Genomic DNA, 19,066 nt, shown 5'->3' with positions numbered 1-19,066 from the left:
ATTGACTGCTTGTAACCTGTTGCATGTTGTCTTGAATGTACCAGCACTGATCTGGGCTATCCGAGTCTCTGCCTGTGTGTAGCAAGCAGGGGGAGAGGAGGCTGTCTATGGTATGGTGAGCGCAAAGTTGCTCCTAGAGTCTCGAGTGCGGGGCATGGTGTGATAGAATCGCGGGTGGTCGAACCACGTACTGCAAAAAATGGTAGAAACCTCTTTGAACTCTAGCATTGTGCACAGGGTCTGAGATAGAAATCCCAGTTACAGAGGATGGTCAGTTTTTGTGTTTGTCCGTCCGTCTGGTTATGTGTGTCTGAGAGTGTTGTCCCTCTTCCGGGATTAGCTGTCCTGTCTGTGACCGCAAGTGAGGAATGGAGAGATTAGTGTTGTGCTGGTCAGCGCAAATTCTGTGTGGTCCCAGACAACTCGATGCGGTTCCGAGAGGACACACAGCAGACACGTCTCATCCTCTGCGCTGTTCATAGATTTGGGCTGGGGTTTCTGGTGACTGTATAACACTCAGTCTTTTTGTTTGTCTAAAGCCAGCAGAATATAGAGTTTTTCAGTTCCGTAAGAGAGGAGGAAATGTGATGATGGCAGATAAGACTGCTGTATGATAGTGTTTGCCAGAGAGGGGAAGTATATACAGAATATGAGACTTTGATGAAAGTATGTGTTTTCCCTGAGAAAGGCAGATTACAGTAGTTAGAATGGTAGGGAGTTATTAAAGAAAAGAAGTTGGATGAGGAATTGCTGCAAGTAACTTTAGCATGGTGCAGAACAACAGAAAATCTGTCTAAGGAAAGTTGGGTGACTGACTTAATGAGAGTTTTCTGGATATGTATTGAAGTAAAAAAAAGAATCTTTAAATGATGCTGGCTTGTTAGATCAGGCTGAGATATTATGGAAAAACCTGTGTAATTAGAGGTGATGTGCAGGAAGAAAAACATGGTGATAAATTTTAGTATATGAAAGTATGAAACAAAGATGGTGCTGAACGCCATGCTGCTCCCAGTTTGTCTCCACATTGTCCCTAGAGGATGGATATGTTGTGTATGTAGGAACTAGAATTTAGTTTGGGTGGAGACCTGTCCTGTATGTGGTGCCCCCTATAGGCACATAGGAACTAGTAAACCTTCAATTTCTAAGCTAGGTTGTATCCTTTGTTATGCCCCCACAATCCATGTGCATAGTGTGCCTCTTGGCCAGTGTTCCAAATGCTACGCCCCCTTAAGTCTTGTCCATGTCCTCAATGAATATTATGCCTGCACTGGATGGCACCAGCGCCCCCTTCAGGCCCTGCCCTCTAGTTCTTTTCCTGATAAAACCCAATTGGATGCAGCAGTTACTAAAATGTCTGTCTTTTGCTGCTGAGACTCACTAGGACGATTACTCAGCCAGGGTGGGCAGCCCACCTCAACCCCCTGCTGTTCTCTTGCAGTGCTCATCTGGGTTATAGCCACCAGACCTTACAACCCAGACTAGGGGACCAGTTATGGTGGAGCCCCAGGAGGGTGTATGGCGTCCCTGGGATCCTAGTGAAATGCTGGCCATAATGAGTAGAATGAAAGACCCTGGAATATTTCCCATGTAATTTGTTAGAGGATAGTGAAAAAATAGTAATGCTTTCTGCTGTTGCTGGTGAGATTTAGAGGAACAGATTAGCCTCCAGGACAGTCATTCTTCATGATATCCAACAGGATTCTACTGAATCAGGAGAAAATATTATACCCTGCTCTGGCAAAGTTAAAGGTTTAAAGTCTGTGATTATAGAGCCACTAATAATGTCCCACTCAGAGTATTAAAGTCATATTCCCAGCTCTGATAACGCAAAAACCTGGCCCAGAGCCCCTCTTACGTAGACCAGGCAAGGGCAAAGAAATTTAATGTGTAAGGTAGAAGAATATTTAGAACTGAGAGTCCTCAGTGGTTGATACCTTTTACCAAGATATATCTTTCCTCTATGTGTAAAGTATACACACAGAGGCTGCGCAGGGGGATAGCCCCCTCCTTCTCCCCTCTTCAGTCTTTTAGGGGGGAGTCAGGGTCATAAAGCTGTGCTGCTGTGATAGCCCCCTCCCTCTCTCTCAGCACTGCTTGAGATCTCAGGTGTCACTGTGCCTCCTTGTGTCTGATATCACCATTCATGGCGCACTACTGCTCTCAGCCATCCTGCTGCCTCTGGGGGGAAAGAGGAGGGAAGTGGGTGATAGTGGAACCTGCCTGACCTGCTACTTGAACTACAACAGGACCATGACTGTGTACAGATAATGTTCCACATGGGGGTTTCAGTCATGGTGCCGATGTCCCACTAGATAACCGAGACCATGAGCTCTTTATAAAGAAAGGATTCTTTATCCGAAACGCGCGTCGGGGTGCGCATTGTTTGGATCTGGTGACGCCTAAAGGTACAGGAACTCCCAAGTATTCCTCTTCACGTTTTTTATTATGGCACATTGCACATTATTCCCTTTATTCCATCTCTGGCACATTGCACTTTTGCACAAATTTTAGCCAACTATAATTGCTCACGCTGTGGGTTATATATTTAGCCCCATATCCTGTTTTTACACACAATATATATTTTTTATGATCACTTGAGGTATACACTTACATTCAAATATTATCTGGAGGAGTCCTGTGTAGTAGTCTTTCCTTTATGGTGCACCTTACGCCTATTTAGGTTTTTATAATTATTGGTGATTTTTATATATGCCACTTATTGTATTATTATTCTTTTCTTTTTCAAACATGTGCACATAAAATATGTTGTTACCACTACAAATAAAGTAATATTTTTTAAAAATATGCATGCTACTAATTTCTTTGAATTGGGTCTATAGTTCTGGTGGTTGGTTTTTTGATACAGCTACCCAGGTAGGAGTGTATGAATATGTCCTAGTATGTGTAGATCTCTTCTCTGGTTGGCTGGAAGCCCATCCAGTAAAATGTGCTAATTAATGCTAAAATTACACTAAAACTTAAAAATTCAGAAGGCCATGACAGACACATGAAAGAATTGGGTAGAGTGCTTGTCTCTTGCACTCTCTTCAGTCAGACCCACTCCAAATAGAAAGGTCACTGTATCTATTTCATTTCAACCATCCGCCATCTTGTTGTGGTGTTCTGGCTGCTGGTCTTTTTCCTCTGGTGCTGGGTTTGTCCTAGGTCAGGTGATTGTATCACCCTTTATTACCCAGCACTATTCTCCTAGTCTTTGCTGGACAACAGTGTTAATCCGTTAGTGTTCTGGCTTGGTGCCTTGTTAGATTTCTGTGTTTGATATTGTGCAGTTCTGGGATCTCTAGTTCTGTCAGTTTTGTTTTTGGTTTTCCAGTTCTTGTTCCCAGTCCCTAGATCGTTCAGGGACACCCTTTCCCCCTACCTGTAGGTCTTCGTTTGAGTTTAGCCTAGGAAACGTCGGTGGGTCTATTCACAAGGAATAGGTCACTCCATCATAGGGTTTCAGCCTAGTCCTAGTACAGGGTCAGCTTTTCCCCTTCTACAATAGTCCTGAGCTGCCGATCTATAACAGTCACCTTAGCCTTAAAAAAGCTTGAATCCTTATTTGAGGAACTTAAAAATTCAGGAATTGGTGTTCTTTGGGATACTTGGTTTGAATGGATGACGGGATGGTAGAAATGGTTGGCACAGATCGGTACAATTATTATGGTAATCCTTATTTTCATGTCTGTGGTTTCTTATTGTACATTTCCTTGTATTAAACGGATGGTCACTGAGAGTGTGGACAGTTTGACCCCTACTCTGGCTTTCCAAGAAGATGGTGATGGCCATGATTCTACTATAAAACCCCTAAAGACCAATTCGATTTATTAGTTAGGAATAAATACATTTGACTTCCATATGCATAAAGCTTGCATCAAGGGGGGTAAAAGCTCAATATTGCCTGTTTAATGGACAGCTCAGATGTCACAATACATGTACTATGTTTTTTCTTTGTCTTTTTGTGTTTGTCACTGTCCCCTGTGTGTATTATCTGCAGTGGTGAGGCTAGCGTCCCTTGCCGGCCAGTGCACTAGTCAGGGCAGAGTTAGGTATCAGCGAGGGACGAGGTTCCTGGCGGCGGTGGGGGGGAAGGACCCACTTAGGGCGCTACGGCAGTGCAGGGACAGGTTCAGGATAAATTCAGGTGGTGACCATTCCCCCATTTCCCTATCGGTAAGGCCGTCCTTTCCCCATCGGTAAGGCCGTCCTTTCCCCATTTTCCATCCCTTTGTGTGTGTTGCGCCATTGACTGACCGACCACCTGTTGGGTCATATTATATCACGATATCAGGTTAATAATTGATTTAGGGGGACTGAGAAGGAGAAAATGGCTAATGAAATCAATTATTAAACCTTATATAAGTCAGTTCAGATATGGTATAGCAAGATGGAGTCTATTTCCTGATCAGCAGCACACTGGAAGGAATTTTTGGAATGTGAAGAAGTCACTGGACATTGGACTGAATACCATATTTGGAAGTGAAGTTGGAAATGAAGTTGGAATGAACCAATCAGAGTGACACTAACTATTCAGAAGTTGTGCAACCCCCCCATTTCATGCTTCTAGTATCTTCCTTTGTTCAGAGAATAAAGCAGTTGTGTGTAAGCCTTTGCTGAGAGAGGAGTGTGTATCTGTCTTTGTGTATCTGATACATTCTTAGCCTCTAAGCTAGCACTCAGCTTATATTTGGTCAGGTACAAGCAATCGTACAGATCTCACTTTAAGAGATCACCCTCACACTAGGAGAGACTAAAAGATCTATAGGGAAAGTGCTGACACGAAACAGAAACCTTACAAAGGAAAAAAGCAACTGCCCTACTTCATTTTTTATGGTTTGGAATAGATCAGGTGTGGGAGAGCTCAAGTTTCTCCTGTTCTAGCAAATTCCTGAGGTCTGAAGTGCTCGGACCAGCATCTGCGTTTTGATGCCCGCTGGCCCTTTAATGTCTTCTTGCTCTTACTTCACTATTAAACACTGTGATACGTGCAATGAAAAATTACACCCTCATGCTGTAAGTCACTAAAATATCCCAAATAATTAATATAAGAAAAATAGGAAAATTAAGAAATGTAAAAAGTCAAAAAACATTTGTTTTTATTGACACCAAAACACATGATAAAAACATTTAAAAACAAGGGAAAGGGGATAACCCCCATAGGGACTCACAAACTACACAACCTAATGTTATGTCTTTGGAGTGTGGGAGAAACCCCAAGCAAACACAGAGAACATTCAAACTCCTTGCAGATGTTATCCTTTGTCTGATTAAAAAAAAAAACCAAAAACTGTCTGCTTCCCTGTGTGTGAGTTCCATGACATCTAAGGAGATTTAACTGAAGTGACTTTCTTTTAAAACACTTTCCAAATGGAGTACATGAAAATGGATTCTACCCAGTGTGAATTCTCAGATGTCTATCGAAAGCAAATTTGTGAACAAAACATTTCCCACATTCTGAACAAGAAAATGGCTTCTCCTTGGTGTGAGATTTTAGATGTACCTTAAGCTGTGATTTCCGATTAAAACATTTCTCACATTCTGAACATGAATATGGCTTCTCCCTGGTGTGAATTTTTTGATGGCTATGAAGATTAGATTTGTTGATAAAGCATTTTGCACAGTCTGGGCAAGAAAATGGTTTTCCTGTGTGAGTTCTCTGATGTACAATTAGAGTTACCTTTTGGTTAAAACATTTCCCACAAACGGTACAACAAAATGGCTTCTCCCCGGTGTGAGTATTTTGATGGTTAAGAAGATTTGATTTGTTGATAAAGCTTTTTCCACATTCTGGGCATGAAAATGGTTTTCCTGTGTGAATTCTCTGATGCACAATCACAGCTGACTTTTGGTTAAAACACTTACCACATATTGTACATGAAAATGGCTTCTCCCCTGTGTGAATTATTTTATGTCTAAGAAGATCTGATTTCTGAGTAAAGCATTTATCACATTCTGAACATGAAAATGGCTTCTCCCCTGTGTGAGTTTTTAGATGTACAGTAAGCTGTGATTTCCTATTAAAACATTTCATACATTCTGAACATGAAAACGGCTTCTCCCCTGTATGATTTTTAATATGATCAGCAAGCTGTGAGTAATTGCTATAACAATTTGAACATTCTGGACATGAATACGGCTTCTCCCCTGTGTGAGTTCTTAGATGTTCAGCAAGAAGTGATTTACTGTAATAACATTTGCCACATTCTAAACATAAAAATGATTTAGCACTTGTGTGGATTCTCATGTGTCTAACAAAAGCAAACTTGTGAAGAAAATATTTTCCACATTCTGAACAAGAAAATGGCTTCTCCCCGGTGTGAGTTTTTAGATGTGTAACAAGCTGTGATTTCCGATTAAAACATTTCTCACATTCTGAACATGAAAACGGCTTCTCCCCTGTGTGAGTATGTTGATGGTTAAGAAGATTTGATTTGTGGATAAAACGTTTTCCACATTCTGGACATGAAAATGGTTTTCCGCTGTGAATTCTGTGATGTACAAATAGAGTTGAATTTTGTTTAAAACACTTTCCACATATGGTACAAGAAAATGGCTTCTCCTCCGTGTGAATTCTTACATGGTTATCAAGATATGATTTCCAGGTAAAACATTTCTTACATTCTGGACATGAATATGGCTTCTCCCCTTTGTCAGCTTTTTGGTCTTGATCACCCTTCGTGTGGCTTTTATTTTGCCCAACATTCTGGGGTGAATCAGAAGACAGGACTTGTTTAAATGCATTAGATGACAGATCTTGGGTGTGAAGGGCTGAGGGTATATCTAGGACAACAGGATGGTCATCATATGTATTCTGTATACCAGAATCATCTGTCAAAAGGATAAAACAGATGTTGAAAATGTTAAACCATAACATTAAAACTTGGTTTCCACTGGTAAACTCAAATCTCTGACTGCAGGATCAGTTGCACTGCTCAGATAACAATGGTCTTGTGATGGTGTGATATGTTATGTAGGTATCATTTTGTGTCTTTATATTTTGCTGATTTTCATATTGTTCTCTTGTTGCCCTGTATCATTCCGTGTATTCCCCATATTGTCTAGAGTCTCAATTACCTTCCAAAAGGCTGATAATTGAATTAGCTTACTGTCTGCAGCCTGACTGTATCTATGCCTCTTGATGAACCCCCATGTAGTGCCTTAATCCCCGAGGCACCTTTGTCAGGTCTGGGAGGCCTGAAAACCGCCCAAACCTGTCTGACTACCCCTGGGCATAAGGAGGGGGCTGGGGAGGACAGGAGCTGAAAGTCAGTTCCTGTGTGGTGAGGATGGTGAGAAGACAGCACGTCAGAGAGAAGGGGAAGCATATGGACCATTTTTATCCTCTGCTGGATTATTGGACTCTCATCTCCTTGGACATTTTTCCTGTTACTGAACTGCATTCATGTTCTGGACTATTGTATCCTCAGTGTGGTGGATTGTTTATGGACCTTTTAGTTTTGCCTATAATAAAGGACTTGGGATTGTTCACACTTCCCTCGCTCTGTTGATTGCGTGTTATCGGAGAAGGACCCCGTGACAGGTCTTATTACCAAAACGACCCTTCTACAATACCAAAGTCAAATCACATAGTTACTTAATATTGATTATATTGAGAATCCTATACCACAAGACCCATATCCATGGCTACCTTAGGTAAGGTGACATAAGAGGAATAAGACTTTATGATACCATAAAACAAGTGTCTAAAGACTGTATAAGGAAGGAGTCATCAACAGAAATGTACAACCAAGCAGATTTGTCACATTTTAACACCTTGTGATTACTAAAAAAATTAAAATCTGCATATTTTTTCTCCTAGAAAAAAGTCAGACTATAGGAATAATTTATCCTTTTCCCTATTTTTAAACTCGCATCCTGCACATTTCCCTGATGAAATTACTTCAGTAGAACAATTGTTCAAGAATTTCTCGATTAAATTGTTGGGCCCCAAACCTCCTATCAGGACTCAATGGGTTCTAAGAGATGATACTCATTTTCCATGTAACCATGAAATTTGGGTGTGTGATAATATCGATCTCCACATCTGAGTTTGTGCTTTGTGGTCGGCTTTTCTGTCCGCTGAGCCACAGCAGATACATCTTTTCTCTGGGAGTTTAGTTTCTGTTATCCTTGCTACAGTGATTTTAGGGTACCAGGTGTTTTCATTTGCTCATTTGTCTGCCCTATCACCTTTCGGGTGCAGCTTTCTATACTTTACCCCAGCTGCTATTTCCTGCTGGTGATGGTCTCATTTTGAAGTCCATCCATATTGCTTTTGTTTAAGCTGGTCAGTGAAAGACCATCTAGGGTTTATCTATTCATTATTTATCCTGCACCTATCTTCTGTTTCTTGTTAAGAAGTAGGTGGTTAATTTTCTAACAGTAAATTAATTTATTTAATGCTTTATTTTGTATTTCATGGTTTATTTTACTCACTTTGGGATCTTTTTCAGCGCATTTTACCTTCTGTAGGTAATTTGCACTCTGCTTTGCCTTTCGGTTCCTTAGGAGGAACCTGACACGCTTGACGGCCTTTCGGGCAGCATTGGTCCAAATAGCCATCATCTTGTCTGTGGTTAGGGCTAACTCAACTCATGCAGTAACCACTATGGAGTGCGGGGACAGGATCTCTAGTCTGTGCAAGAACTGTCTGGGTCAGTTGTAGTTTTTCCACAAGTAGTTACTACACAATCTTAACAGATTTCTCCATGTTCTGTATTCTGTCACACAATGACATAAGTTTTAATAAATGCTAATGGTTTCTTAGTCCCTAAATTTGGCAAATACCTTTACCTCATCAGTACTGTCAGCAGATAATAGGAAACAGAACTCAGCCTCGTTCACATAGGCAGAATTCATCTCCAGCTGAATTTTTCATCTATAATATGACTGCACATCCTGTGTTATCACCTGCACCGGTATCACAGATTCATTGATATTTAATTTGTTTTTATGAAGGGTGAAGGGATGAATATACTGCTGAAAAACTGATAGATCAAAGACCATTAAAAAAATCGTATTTGGTGACTGAGAGGAATCTGTGACTTCTCTCCTTATTCACCACTCACCTGGGCGGTGATCTGTAGGGGTCTCTTCTTTACACCGCTGATCGCCCCTCACATTAGGGGTCTCCTCTTTACACCGCTGATCGCTCCTCACATTAGGGGTCTCTTCTTTACACCGCTGATCGCCCCTCACATTAGGGGTCTCCTCTTTACACCGCTGATCGCCCCTCACATTAGGGGTCTCCTCTTTACACCGCTGATCGCCCCTCACATTAGAGGTCTCCTCTTTACACCGCTGATCGCCCCTCACATTAGGGGTCTCCTCTTTACACCGCTGATCGCCCCTCAAATTTCTCTCTGGACCATTAATATTGTTCAGATCTTCATCCGGATCTAAAAGCTGCAAAACAAACATTATAAAAGTCCCCGATGATGGGAGAAGTCCTCGAGAAAAATGGTGAGAAGATCTGGACATGTGATGTCTGTGGTCAGCTGTGACCCTGCTGTCTCCACCGCTCTCATTACACAAGTATCAATATATATATAATTCTAATGGCTAAGGTCCATTTCCGTCAGTTTGTCTGTAATGGAAATCCCGCGTCGCTGATTGGTCGCACCCGGCCGGCCACGACCAATCAGCGACAGGTTTTACTATTGATGCTGCCTATGCAGCATCAATATTGAAAAGATATAATGTTAAAAATAATTAAAAAAATTAAAAATTGTGCTATTCTCACCTTCTGGCAGCCCCCGAAGCCTTCCCCATCCTCGCGATGCTCTCGGCAGCTCCGTTCCCAGTAATGCTTTGCGAAATCACCCCAGATGACGTAGGATCACGCGAGACTGCTACGTCTTCACGGGTTATTGCCGCAAAGCATCACTGGTAACGGACCTGGCAAGAGCATCGCTAACTCCTGGGCTTGATCCGCCGGAAGGTGAGTATATAACTATTTTTTATTTTAATTATTTTTTTTTAACAGGGATATGGTGCCCACACTACGTGGGCTGTGCTATATACTATGTGGGCTGTTATGTACCCCGTGGCTGTGCTATATACTACATGGCTGCTATATACTACGAGGCTGAGCTATACACTACGTGGGCTGTGCCTGTGCTATATACTACGTGGCTGTACTATATACTACGTGGCTGTGCTATATACTACGTACACTGTGCTATATGCCACGTGGACTGTGCTATATACTATGTGGGCTGTGTTATATACTATGTGGACTGTACTATATACTATGTGAATTGTGCTATATACTACGTGGACTGTGTTATATACTAAGTGGCTGCTATATCCTACGTGGCTGTGCTATACACTACGTCGGCTGTACCTGTGCTATATACTACGTGGCTGTGCTATATACTACGTGGTTGTGTTATATGCTACGTGGTTGTGCTATATACTACGTGGCTGTACTATATGCTATGTGGCTGTGTTATATGCTGCGTGGCTGTGCTATATACTACGTGGGCTGTTATATGAAATGTGGCTGTGCTATATGCTACGTGGGCTGTGTTAGATACTACATGGCTGTGCTGTATGCTACGTGGCTGTGCTATATACTACATGGGCTGTTACATGCTATGTGGCTGTGCTATATGCTACGTGGCTGTGTTATATACTACGTGGGCTGTTATATGCTACGTGGGCAGTGCTATATGCTACGTGGCTGTGCTATATACTACGTGGGTGTTATATACTATGTGGCTGTGCTATATGCCACGTGGGCTGTTATATGCTATGTGGGCTGTGTTATATACTACGTGGCTGTGCTATATGCTACGTGACTGTGCTATACACTGCATGGGCTGTTATATGCTACGTGGCTGTGCTATACACTATGTGGTTGTGTTATATGCTACATGGCTGCGCTATACACTACGTGGGCTGTTATATGCTACGTGGCTGTGCTATATGCTATGTGGGCTGTGTTATATGCTACGTGGCTGTCCTATATACTACGTGGCTGTGTTATATGCTACGTGGCTGTGCTATATACTACGTGGGCTGTTATATGCTATGTGGCTGTGCTATATGCTACATGGGCTGTGCTATATGCTACGTGGGCTGTTATATGCTATGTTTACTGAAGAAATTCTGTCATAGATATTCTAGAATACCTGATGCGTTAGAATCGGGCCACCATCTAGTAAAACATATAATTCTGGAGGAGAAAACAAGACTGAACACAAGGACGTCACAGCCGTCTACACATCATAGGGAGATCTCCATCTACCTGATGGTCCTGTGGAGGAGGAGGAGTGGGACATCTCTCTGGGGTTGTCCTCTTACAGGAGAGAACTGAGGAGACACAGACAGGACTGACATCATTATTACATACAGAGAATTATAGGCCGTGTGTATTTAGTCCTGTCTATTACCTGGTGATGTGCGGGGCCGGTTCTCCTCCATCATCACCTCCTGGTACCGATCCTTGTGTCCTTCCAGATACTCCCACTCCTCCATGGAGAAATAGATGGTGACATCCTGACACCTTATAGGAACCTGACACACACAATGACACCATCATCACCCAGAATCCTCCAGTGCTATCCTGTATAATGTCCCAGCATTCCCAGCAGCGTCACCTCTCCAGTCAGCAGCTCAATCATCTTGTTGGCAAGTTCTAGGATCTTCTGGTCATTGATGTCCTCATGTATCCGGGGGTGAGGTGGAGGCTCCAGGATTGGGCTCAGGTTTCCTCCTCGTACTTCAGACACAGGGGCCAAACAGCGATCACTAGAGGTCTTCACTACTGTGTAATCCTGAGTGTGGAGACATTAATAATATCACTACAGACATCTCCAGAGTCCATCACCTCTCCGGTCATATCCCGTTATTCCCATAGATAATGAGGTCATGTGATGACATCAGAACCTCTCACCTCTCCGGTAAGATGGAAGATTATCTCCAGGGTGAGGTTTAATATCTTCTCCGCTATTTTGCCTCTGTCCTTATTCATCTTTCATATGTCAATCAGAAAAAAACTCCTATTTAAATAAAACAAACAACAATTACCTGGAGATAATAAGGGGAAATAAAAGTGTAGATGATGTATTCTCTCTTCTATTGAACAGAAGAATAACTTGGGGTCTGTCACTCTCTCTCCCCCATGTGTAGTGCAGGGTCTGTCACTCTCTCTCCTCCATGTGTAGTGCAGGGTCTGTCACTCTCCACTCTCTCCTCCATGTGTAGTGCGGGGTCTGTCACTCTCTCTCCCCCATGTGTAGTGCAGGGTCTGTCACTCTCTCTCCTCCATGTGTAGTGCAGGGTCTGTCACTCTCTCCTCCATGTGTAGTGCAGGGTCTGTCACTCTCTCTCCCCCATGTGTAGTGCAGGGTCTGTCACTCTCTCTCCTCCATGTGTAGTGCAGGGTCTGTCACTCTCTCTCCTCCATGTGTAGTGCAGGGTCTGTCACTCTCTCCTCCATGTGTAGTGCAGGGTCTGTCACTCTCTCCTCCATGTGTAGTGCAGGGTCTGTCACTCTCTCCTCCATGTGTAGTGCAGGGTCTGTCACTATCTCTCCTCCATGTGTAGTGCAGGGTCTGTCACTCTCTCCTCCATGTGTAGTGCAGGGTCTGTCACTCTCTCTCCCCCATGTGTAGTGCAGGGTCTGTCACTCTCTCTCCTCCATGTGTAGTGCGGGGTCTGTCACTCTCTCCCCCATGTGTAGTGCGGGGTCTGTCGCTCACTCTCCTCCATGTGTAGTGCAGGGTCTGTCACTCTCTCTCCTCCATGTGTAGTGCGGGGTCTGTCACTCTCTCTCCTCCATGTGTAGTGCAGGGTCTGTCACTCACTCTCCCCCATGTGTAGTGCAGGGTCTGTCACTCTCTCCTCCATGTGTAGTGCAGGGTCTGTCACTCTCTCCTCCATGTGTAGTGCGGGGTCTGTCACTCTCTCTCCTCCATGTGTAGTGCGGGGTCTGTCACTCTCTCTCCTCCATGTGTAGTGCAGGGTCTGTCACTCTCTCCCCCATGTGTAGTGCGGGGTCTGTCACTCTCTCTCCCCCATGTGTAGTGCGGGGTCTGTCGCTCACTCTCCTCCATGTGTAGTGCAGGGTCTGTCACTCTCTCTCCTCCATGTGTAGTGCGGGGTCTGTCACTCACTCTCCCCCATGTGTAGTGCAGGGTCTGTCACTCTCTCTCCCCCATGTGTAGTGCAGGGTCTGTCACTCTCTCTCCCCCATGTGTAGTGCGGGGTCTGTCACTCTCTCGCCCCCATATACAGTGCAGGGTGACAGCGGCTATAAATAGGGCAACTCACAAGACACAGCACCTACCTCCTCCTGCAGAGCGGCCGCCGTGTGAGGACAGGACCTGTGTGACGTCACCGTCATGTGATCAGTCACATGAGGAGGAGTCACATGATCAGGGGCGGAGCTCCAGGGTTCTCAGTGTCTGCAGGACTAGATGATGTCTAGTATGATAGAGGATGGAGCAGAGCCGTGTGTGTAATGTGTGCGGAGCGGAGCCGTGTGTGTAATGTGTGCGGAGCGGAGCCGCGTGTGTAATGTGTGCGGAGCCGTGTGTGTAATGTGTGCGGAGCGGAGCCGTGTGTGTAATGTGTGCGGAGCGGAGCCGCGTGTGTAATGTGTGCGGAGCGGAGCCGCGTGTGTAATGTGTGCGGAGCGGAGCCGTGTGTGTAATGTGTGCGGAGCGGAGCCGTGTGTGTAATGTGCGGAGCAGAGCCGTGTGTGTAATGTGTGCGGAGCGGAGCCGTGTGTGTAGTGTGTGCGGAGCGGAGCCGTGTGTGTAATGTGTGCGGAGCGGAGCCGTGTGTGTAGTGTGTGCGGAGCGGAGCCGCGTGTGTAATGTGTGCGGAGCGGAGCCGCGTGTGTAGTGTGTGCGGAGCGGAGCCGCGTGTGTAATGTGTGCGGAGCGGAGCCGCGTGTGTAATGTGTGCGGAGCGGAGCCGCGTGTGTAATGTGTGCGGAGCGGAGCCGCGTGTGTAATGTGTGCGGAGCGGAGCCGCGTGTGTAATGTGTGCGGAGCGGAGCCGCGTGTGTAATGTGTGCGGAGCGGAGCCGCGTGTGTAATGTGTGCGGAGCGGAGCCGCGTGTGTAATGTGTGCGGAGCGGAGCCGTGTGTGTAATGTGTGCGGAGCAGAGCCGTGTGTGTAATGTGTGCGGAGCGGAGCCGTGTGTGTAGTGTGTGCGGAGCGGAGCCGTGTGTGTAATGTGTGCGGAGCGGAGCCGTGTGTGCGGAGCGGAGCCGTGTGTGTAATGTGTGCGGAGCAGAGCCGTGTGTGTAGTGTGTGCGGAGCGGAGCCGTGTGTGTAATGTGTGCGGAGCGGAGCCGTGTGTGTAATGTGTGCGGAGCAGAGCCGTGTGTGTAATGTGTGCGGAGCGGAGCCGTGTGTGTAATGTGTGCGGAGCGGAGCCGTGTGTGTAATGTGTGCGGAGCGGAGCCATGTGTGCGGAGCGGAGCCGTGTGTGTAATGTGTGTGGAGCCGTGTGTGTAATGTGAGCGGAGCCGTGTGTGTAATGTGTGCGGAGCGGAGCCGTGTGTGTAATGTGTGTGGAGCCGTGTGTGTAATGTGTGCGGAGCGGAGCCATGTGTGTAATGTGTGCGGAGCGGAGCCGTGTGTGTAATGTGTGTGGAGCCGTGTGTGTAATGTGTGCGGAGCGGAGCCGTGTGTGTAATGTGTGCGGAGCGGAGCCGTGTGTGTAATGTGTGTGGAGCCGTGTGTGTAATGTGCATGTAGGTGATCGAAATCCACACCTGGGACACTGGAAGGTCTTGTGCTGCTGTCCACTAATCCGGATCATAGTCTAATGAAACGATCTGCTCATCTCTAGTCCGAACTGTCTCAGAAACAGAGGACAGTCCTGGATTTGGGTCTATGCCCTGAAGTCTCTTGCGTCTGCTGAATGTCTCTCACTTACACCTCTCCACTGACATCTGCTGTGTTAGAAATAAATGGTAAATGGGGGTGGACTGTGGTGTGGCCAGGGACTTGGTCAAAATTGCTTCAGCGTACTTAGCACACCCCATAATTTGTCTCTCTTTCTGTTTTCAGAACTTGGGAGGTACGTGTGTGTGTTTGAGGTACGTGGAGCAGAGCTGTGTGTGAGGTACGTGTTGCAGAGCTGTATGTGAGGTACGTGGACCAGAGTGTGAGGTACATGGAGCAGAGCTGTGTGTGTGAGGTACATGGAGCAGAGCTGTGTGTGTGAGGTATGTGGAGCAGAGCTGTGTGTGTGAGGTACATGGAGCAGAGTTGTGTGTGAGGAACGTAGAGCAGAACTGTGTGTGTTAGGTACGTGGAGCAGAGCTGTGTGTGTGAGGTACGTGGAGCAGAGCTGTGTGTGTGAGGTACGTGGAGCAGCGCTGTGTGTGTGAGGTACGTGGAGTAGAGTTGTGTGTGTTAGGTACATGGAGCAGAGCTGTGTGTGAAATGGACGTGTTGCAGAGCTGTGTGTGTCATGGACGTGTTGCAGAGCTGTGTGTGTAATGGACATGTTTCAGAGCTGTGTGTGTCTAGGGGAAAGCAGAGATAGCCCTGAAGAATTCTTGCGGAAGGTGACATTAGTGGAGATAGAGGGGCGTGGCCTAGACTCTTGCAACGTGAGGACACTGAAGTCTAGAGCTACCTGCAAGCTACCCTTCTGAAGCTACTTTCAAGTAAAAAAAAGAGAATTTTCACAGTTTTTTGTTTTTTTTTTACATGGGCTTATTGCTGACCTTGTTGTTATCATTTTGAGACCAAAATCGTGATTTTTGGACCTGGCATACAGAAATTTTACCTCAGAGAAGCCGGCGGGGTTTGAAGCACTGCTGCAGCCCGCAAAGCTCTGACCTGAATGACATGGAGTACAGCTTCAGGAGTGGCTAATACCCGGGGCAGAGCTACATTATTGTGGTCATCTCTGCCACATAGGGAAAAAGACAAATAATAATTATTCTTATATCGGTGCTGCTGTGGTGGGACTGCTGAGAGGGGTGTCTGACATTGGCGACTCATGCTTTGTTTGCGCAACGCTGCCTTCCCCCCTTGTGTCTCCTGTTGGTGTACTTGTCCATTTGTGTTGCTGCCACAAGAAATATACCTACCGAGAGAAGAAGAAGCCGAGGACAAGACGGCGGTTATCGCCTGGTGTGACGGGGTATGCGACAGAGCAGGAAGGGCTGATAAACAATCCAATGAGATTTATTGGAACAGGGGCAGCACAAATGAGGGTAATACTGCAGCATCCGTAATGAGTCCACACAAAGGGAGAAGATACGGGGGTGCCACCTGGTAATCCGACACCAAGGAAAGATATAAATACCATTCCATAAAAGATAAAAAAGAAGCGCACTTACCCCTGTGAACAGGTCACAACTTTATTCGGACATATGAACAAAAGCAGGGAGGAATGTGAAAAGTGAACGGTCAACGGCCATTTCGTGCTATGTAGCACTTCAACGGGTCCTTTTTGACGAAAGGAAGTGAGGCATGTTCTTTTACCTCTGCAGATCATGCTGCTCCTCCCCCTTCACAATACATCAGGTGAGTAAAACACCTATCTTCGAAATATAAGTGTAAGTGAAAAACAATACAAAATTAAAAACAATTTAAAATACTAAGGCAAATCTGAAGATAACAAATAAATACAATATTTTACAAAAACTGCAATATTTTACAAAAAGACAGACATGTCTATCCTTTCATTTAAGCCCAATGGACCTAAGGCGCCTGCACGGAGTATCCACCTCCCTTCTCTCTGTAATAGGAGGTGGTTCAAATCCCCTCCCTGTTGTGGCGGGGAGACCTTTTCCAACCCTGCAAAACGCAACGTCTGCACATTACTTTCATGGTAAGTCCTCACATGAACATCCATGTGAACATGCTGAAGCCCTACCGGGAGCGCCCTGAAGAGGTAGTGGCCATCTGTGCACCTGAAGCAGAGGATGTAGCCGGACTCCCCTTGCCTGATGTTTTAGGGGAAAGGACTCAGTCTAAAACATGGGACCAGGTACACTTGGGTGAAGACCTAGGTCCCCGGGAGAGACAGCAGGCAGAGGCGTTGTTGAGGCAGCGACAGAGGATGTTTTCAGGGAGACCAGGGTACACCCACCTGGCACAACACAAGGTTGAGACCCAGGATCAGACCCCCCTGAGACAACCCCCCTTCCGTGTCCCTGAGTCTGTACGAGAAGGGATGCGACAAGAGATACCAGAGATGTTGCGTTTAGGGGTCATTGAAGAATCAGATAGTCCCTGGGCATCCCCCGTAGTGTTAGTGCCCAAGAAGGATGGGACTACACGGTTTTGTGTAGACTTTCTCAGGCTCAATGAGAAAACGGTGACGGATGCGTATCCTGTTATGATCCGGTGACCTTGGAGCCGCATGAGACTTTCTCAGGAGTAGGTGGAACCTATACTGACCGCAAACCCTAAACTGACACCGCAACTAGAAGTAGCCGTGGGGTGTACCTAACAATCCTAGACACCTCGACACAGCCGGAGGACTAAATACCCCTATAGATGGAAATGGGAATCCTATCTTGCCTCAGAGCAGAACCCCAAAGGATAGGCAGCCCCCCACAAATATTGACTGTGAGTATTAGAGGAAAGACACACGCAGGCTAAAATAGAAAAGGATAGGACAAAATGCTAAGCGGTCAGTATTAAAACCCTGAAAATATCCACAGCAGATAATACAAAAATTCCACCATCTAACTAAAGACATGGAACGTATATCTGCATCTCCTGAGAATCCAACTAGACTGGAAAAATCCTGACACAGTCTAAGCTGGACAAGAAAAACCAATGAATAGCACTGATCTGTAAAGCACACAGCATGTGTGCAGCAGAAACAAAAACCAGACACTTATCTTTGCTGATTTGGTAGCAAGGCAGGGGAACCAGACTGAGATCCAAAACGTCCTAGAACAATGGACAACTGGCAAGGACTAATGAATCCTGCAACCTTAAATACCCCAGTCAGCACTGCAATCAGCAGGGACACCTGCCCAGGATTGCAACCCAGGGACAACTGTATTACCACCAACAACCACCGGAGGGAACCCAAGAGCAGCATTCACAACAGTATCCTGTTGTGAATTCCGCTCTTGGGCTCCCTCCGGTGGTTATAAGTAGCATTTTTGTGAGTTCTGCTCTTGGGCTCCCTCCTGTGGTTTTGAGTGGTATGGCTGCTTCTTGGATTTAGCATCAGCAGCTGTTTTCACTGATCGTCTTTCTGGCTCTGCTATATTAGTCTGGCCTTTGGCCTAATTCAATGCAAGTTGTCAATTGTTGAGCTTGGAGTCATGGCTCTCTGAGGATTTCCCTGTCACTCTGACCATTTCAGCAAAGCTAAGTCCTTGCTTGTCTTTTTGCAGTTCACTTGTTGTGGACTTTGTTGTTTCGCACTTTCTATGTTTTGCTCATTTGTCCAGCTTATCAGTATGTATCTAGTCAGCTAAGCTGGAAGCTCTGGGCAGCAGAGTTTGCCCTCCACACCTTTAGTCAGGTGTGGAGATTTTGGCATTTCTCTGCGGTGGACTTTTTCTAGTTTTTAATACTGACCGCACAGTGTTCTGTCCTGTACTAATTCTTTCTAGCTAGTAGTGGCCTCCTTTGCTAAATCTTGTTTCATACTACGTATGTCATTTCCTTCTCCTCTCACAGTCATTATTTGTGGGGGGCTGTCCTATCCTTTGCGGATTTTCTCTGAGGCAAGATAGCTTTCCTGCTTCTACCTTTAGGGGTAGCTAGATCTCCGGCTGTGACGAGGTGTCCAGGGAGTGAGAGGAACATCCCACGGCTACTGCTAGTGTCTGTGTTAAGATCAGGAACTGCGGTTGGTATAGTTACCACCTGCCCAGAGCTAGTCGCATGTCGCTCCTTAATTACCAGACCATAACAGTATCCCATGCCGCGCGTGGATGAGCTGTTAGATCGGCTGGCGGGGGCAAAGTATTTGACCACCATCGATCTATGCAAAGGCTACTGGCAGATTCCCCTTAGTCCTGACGCTATTCCCAAGTCTGCATTTGTCACCCCGTTCGGCTTATTCCAGTTTCAAGTTATGCCATTCGGGATGAAGAATGCCCTTGCGACC

At 45.6% G+C, this 19,066-nt stretch overlaps 2 protein-coding genes across 4 annotated transcripts in view; both read right to left on the bottom strand.

Moving 5' to 3' along the window:
• LOC143802809 (uncharacterized) overlaps positions 1-13,334 on the bottom strand; it is a 410,869-nt gene extending 397,535 nt beyond the window's left edge. Inside the window, exon 1 of one of the 3 annotated variants that reach the window (XM_077281360.1) lies at positions 13,298-13,334. The gene's annotated coding sequence lies outside the window, so the exon portion shown is untranslated. The remainder of the gene's footprint in view (positions 1-13,297) is intronic. The other 2 variants (XM_077281364.1, XM_077281358.1) reach the window with 2 other exon arrangements.
• LOC143803153 (uncharacterized) overlaps positions 4,952-19,066 on the bottom strand; it is a 50,850-nt gene continuing 36,735 nt past the window's right edge. Inside the window, 1 exon segment of the mRNA XM_077281384.1 lies at positions 4,952-6,654. Within this exon segment, the coding sequence (XP_077137499.1) occupies positions 5,393-6,654 (1,262 nt within the window). The 3' untranslated portion in view covers positions 4,952-5,392.

The sequence above is a fragment of the Ranitomeya variabilis genome, chromosome 1 (genome assembly GCF_051348905.1).
Source record: "Ranitomeya variabilis isolate aRanVar5 chromosome 1, aRanVar5.hap1, whole genome shotgun sequence".
Taxonomy (NCBI): Eukaryota; Metazoa; Chordata; class Amphibia; order Anura; family Dendrobatidae; genus Ranitomeya; species Ranitomeya variabilis.
Note: the sequence above shows the minus strand (reverse complement) of the source record. Positions and strands in the feature narration are given on the sequence as shown.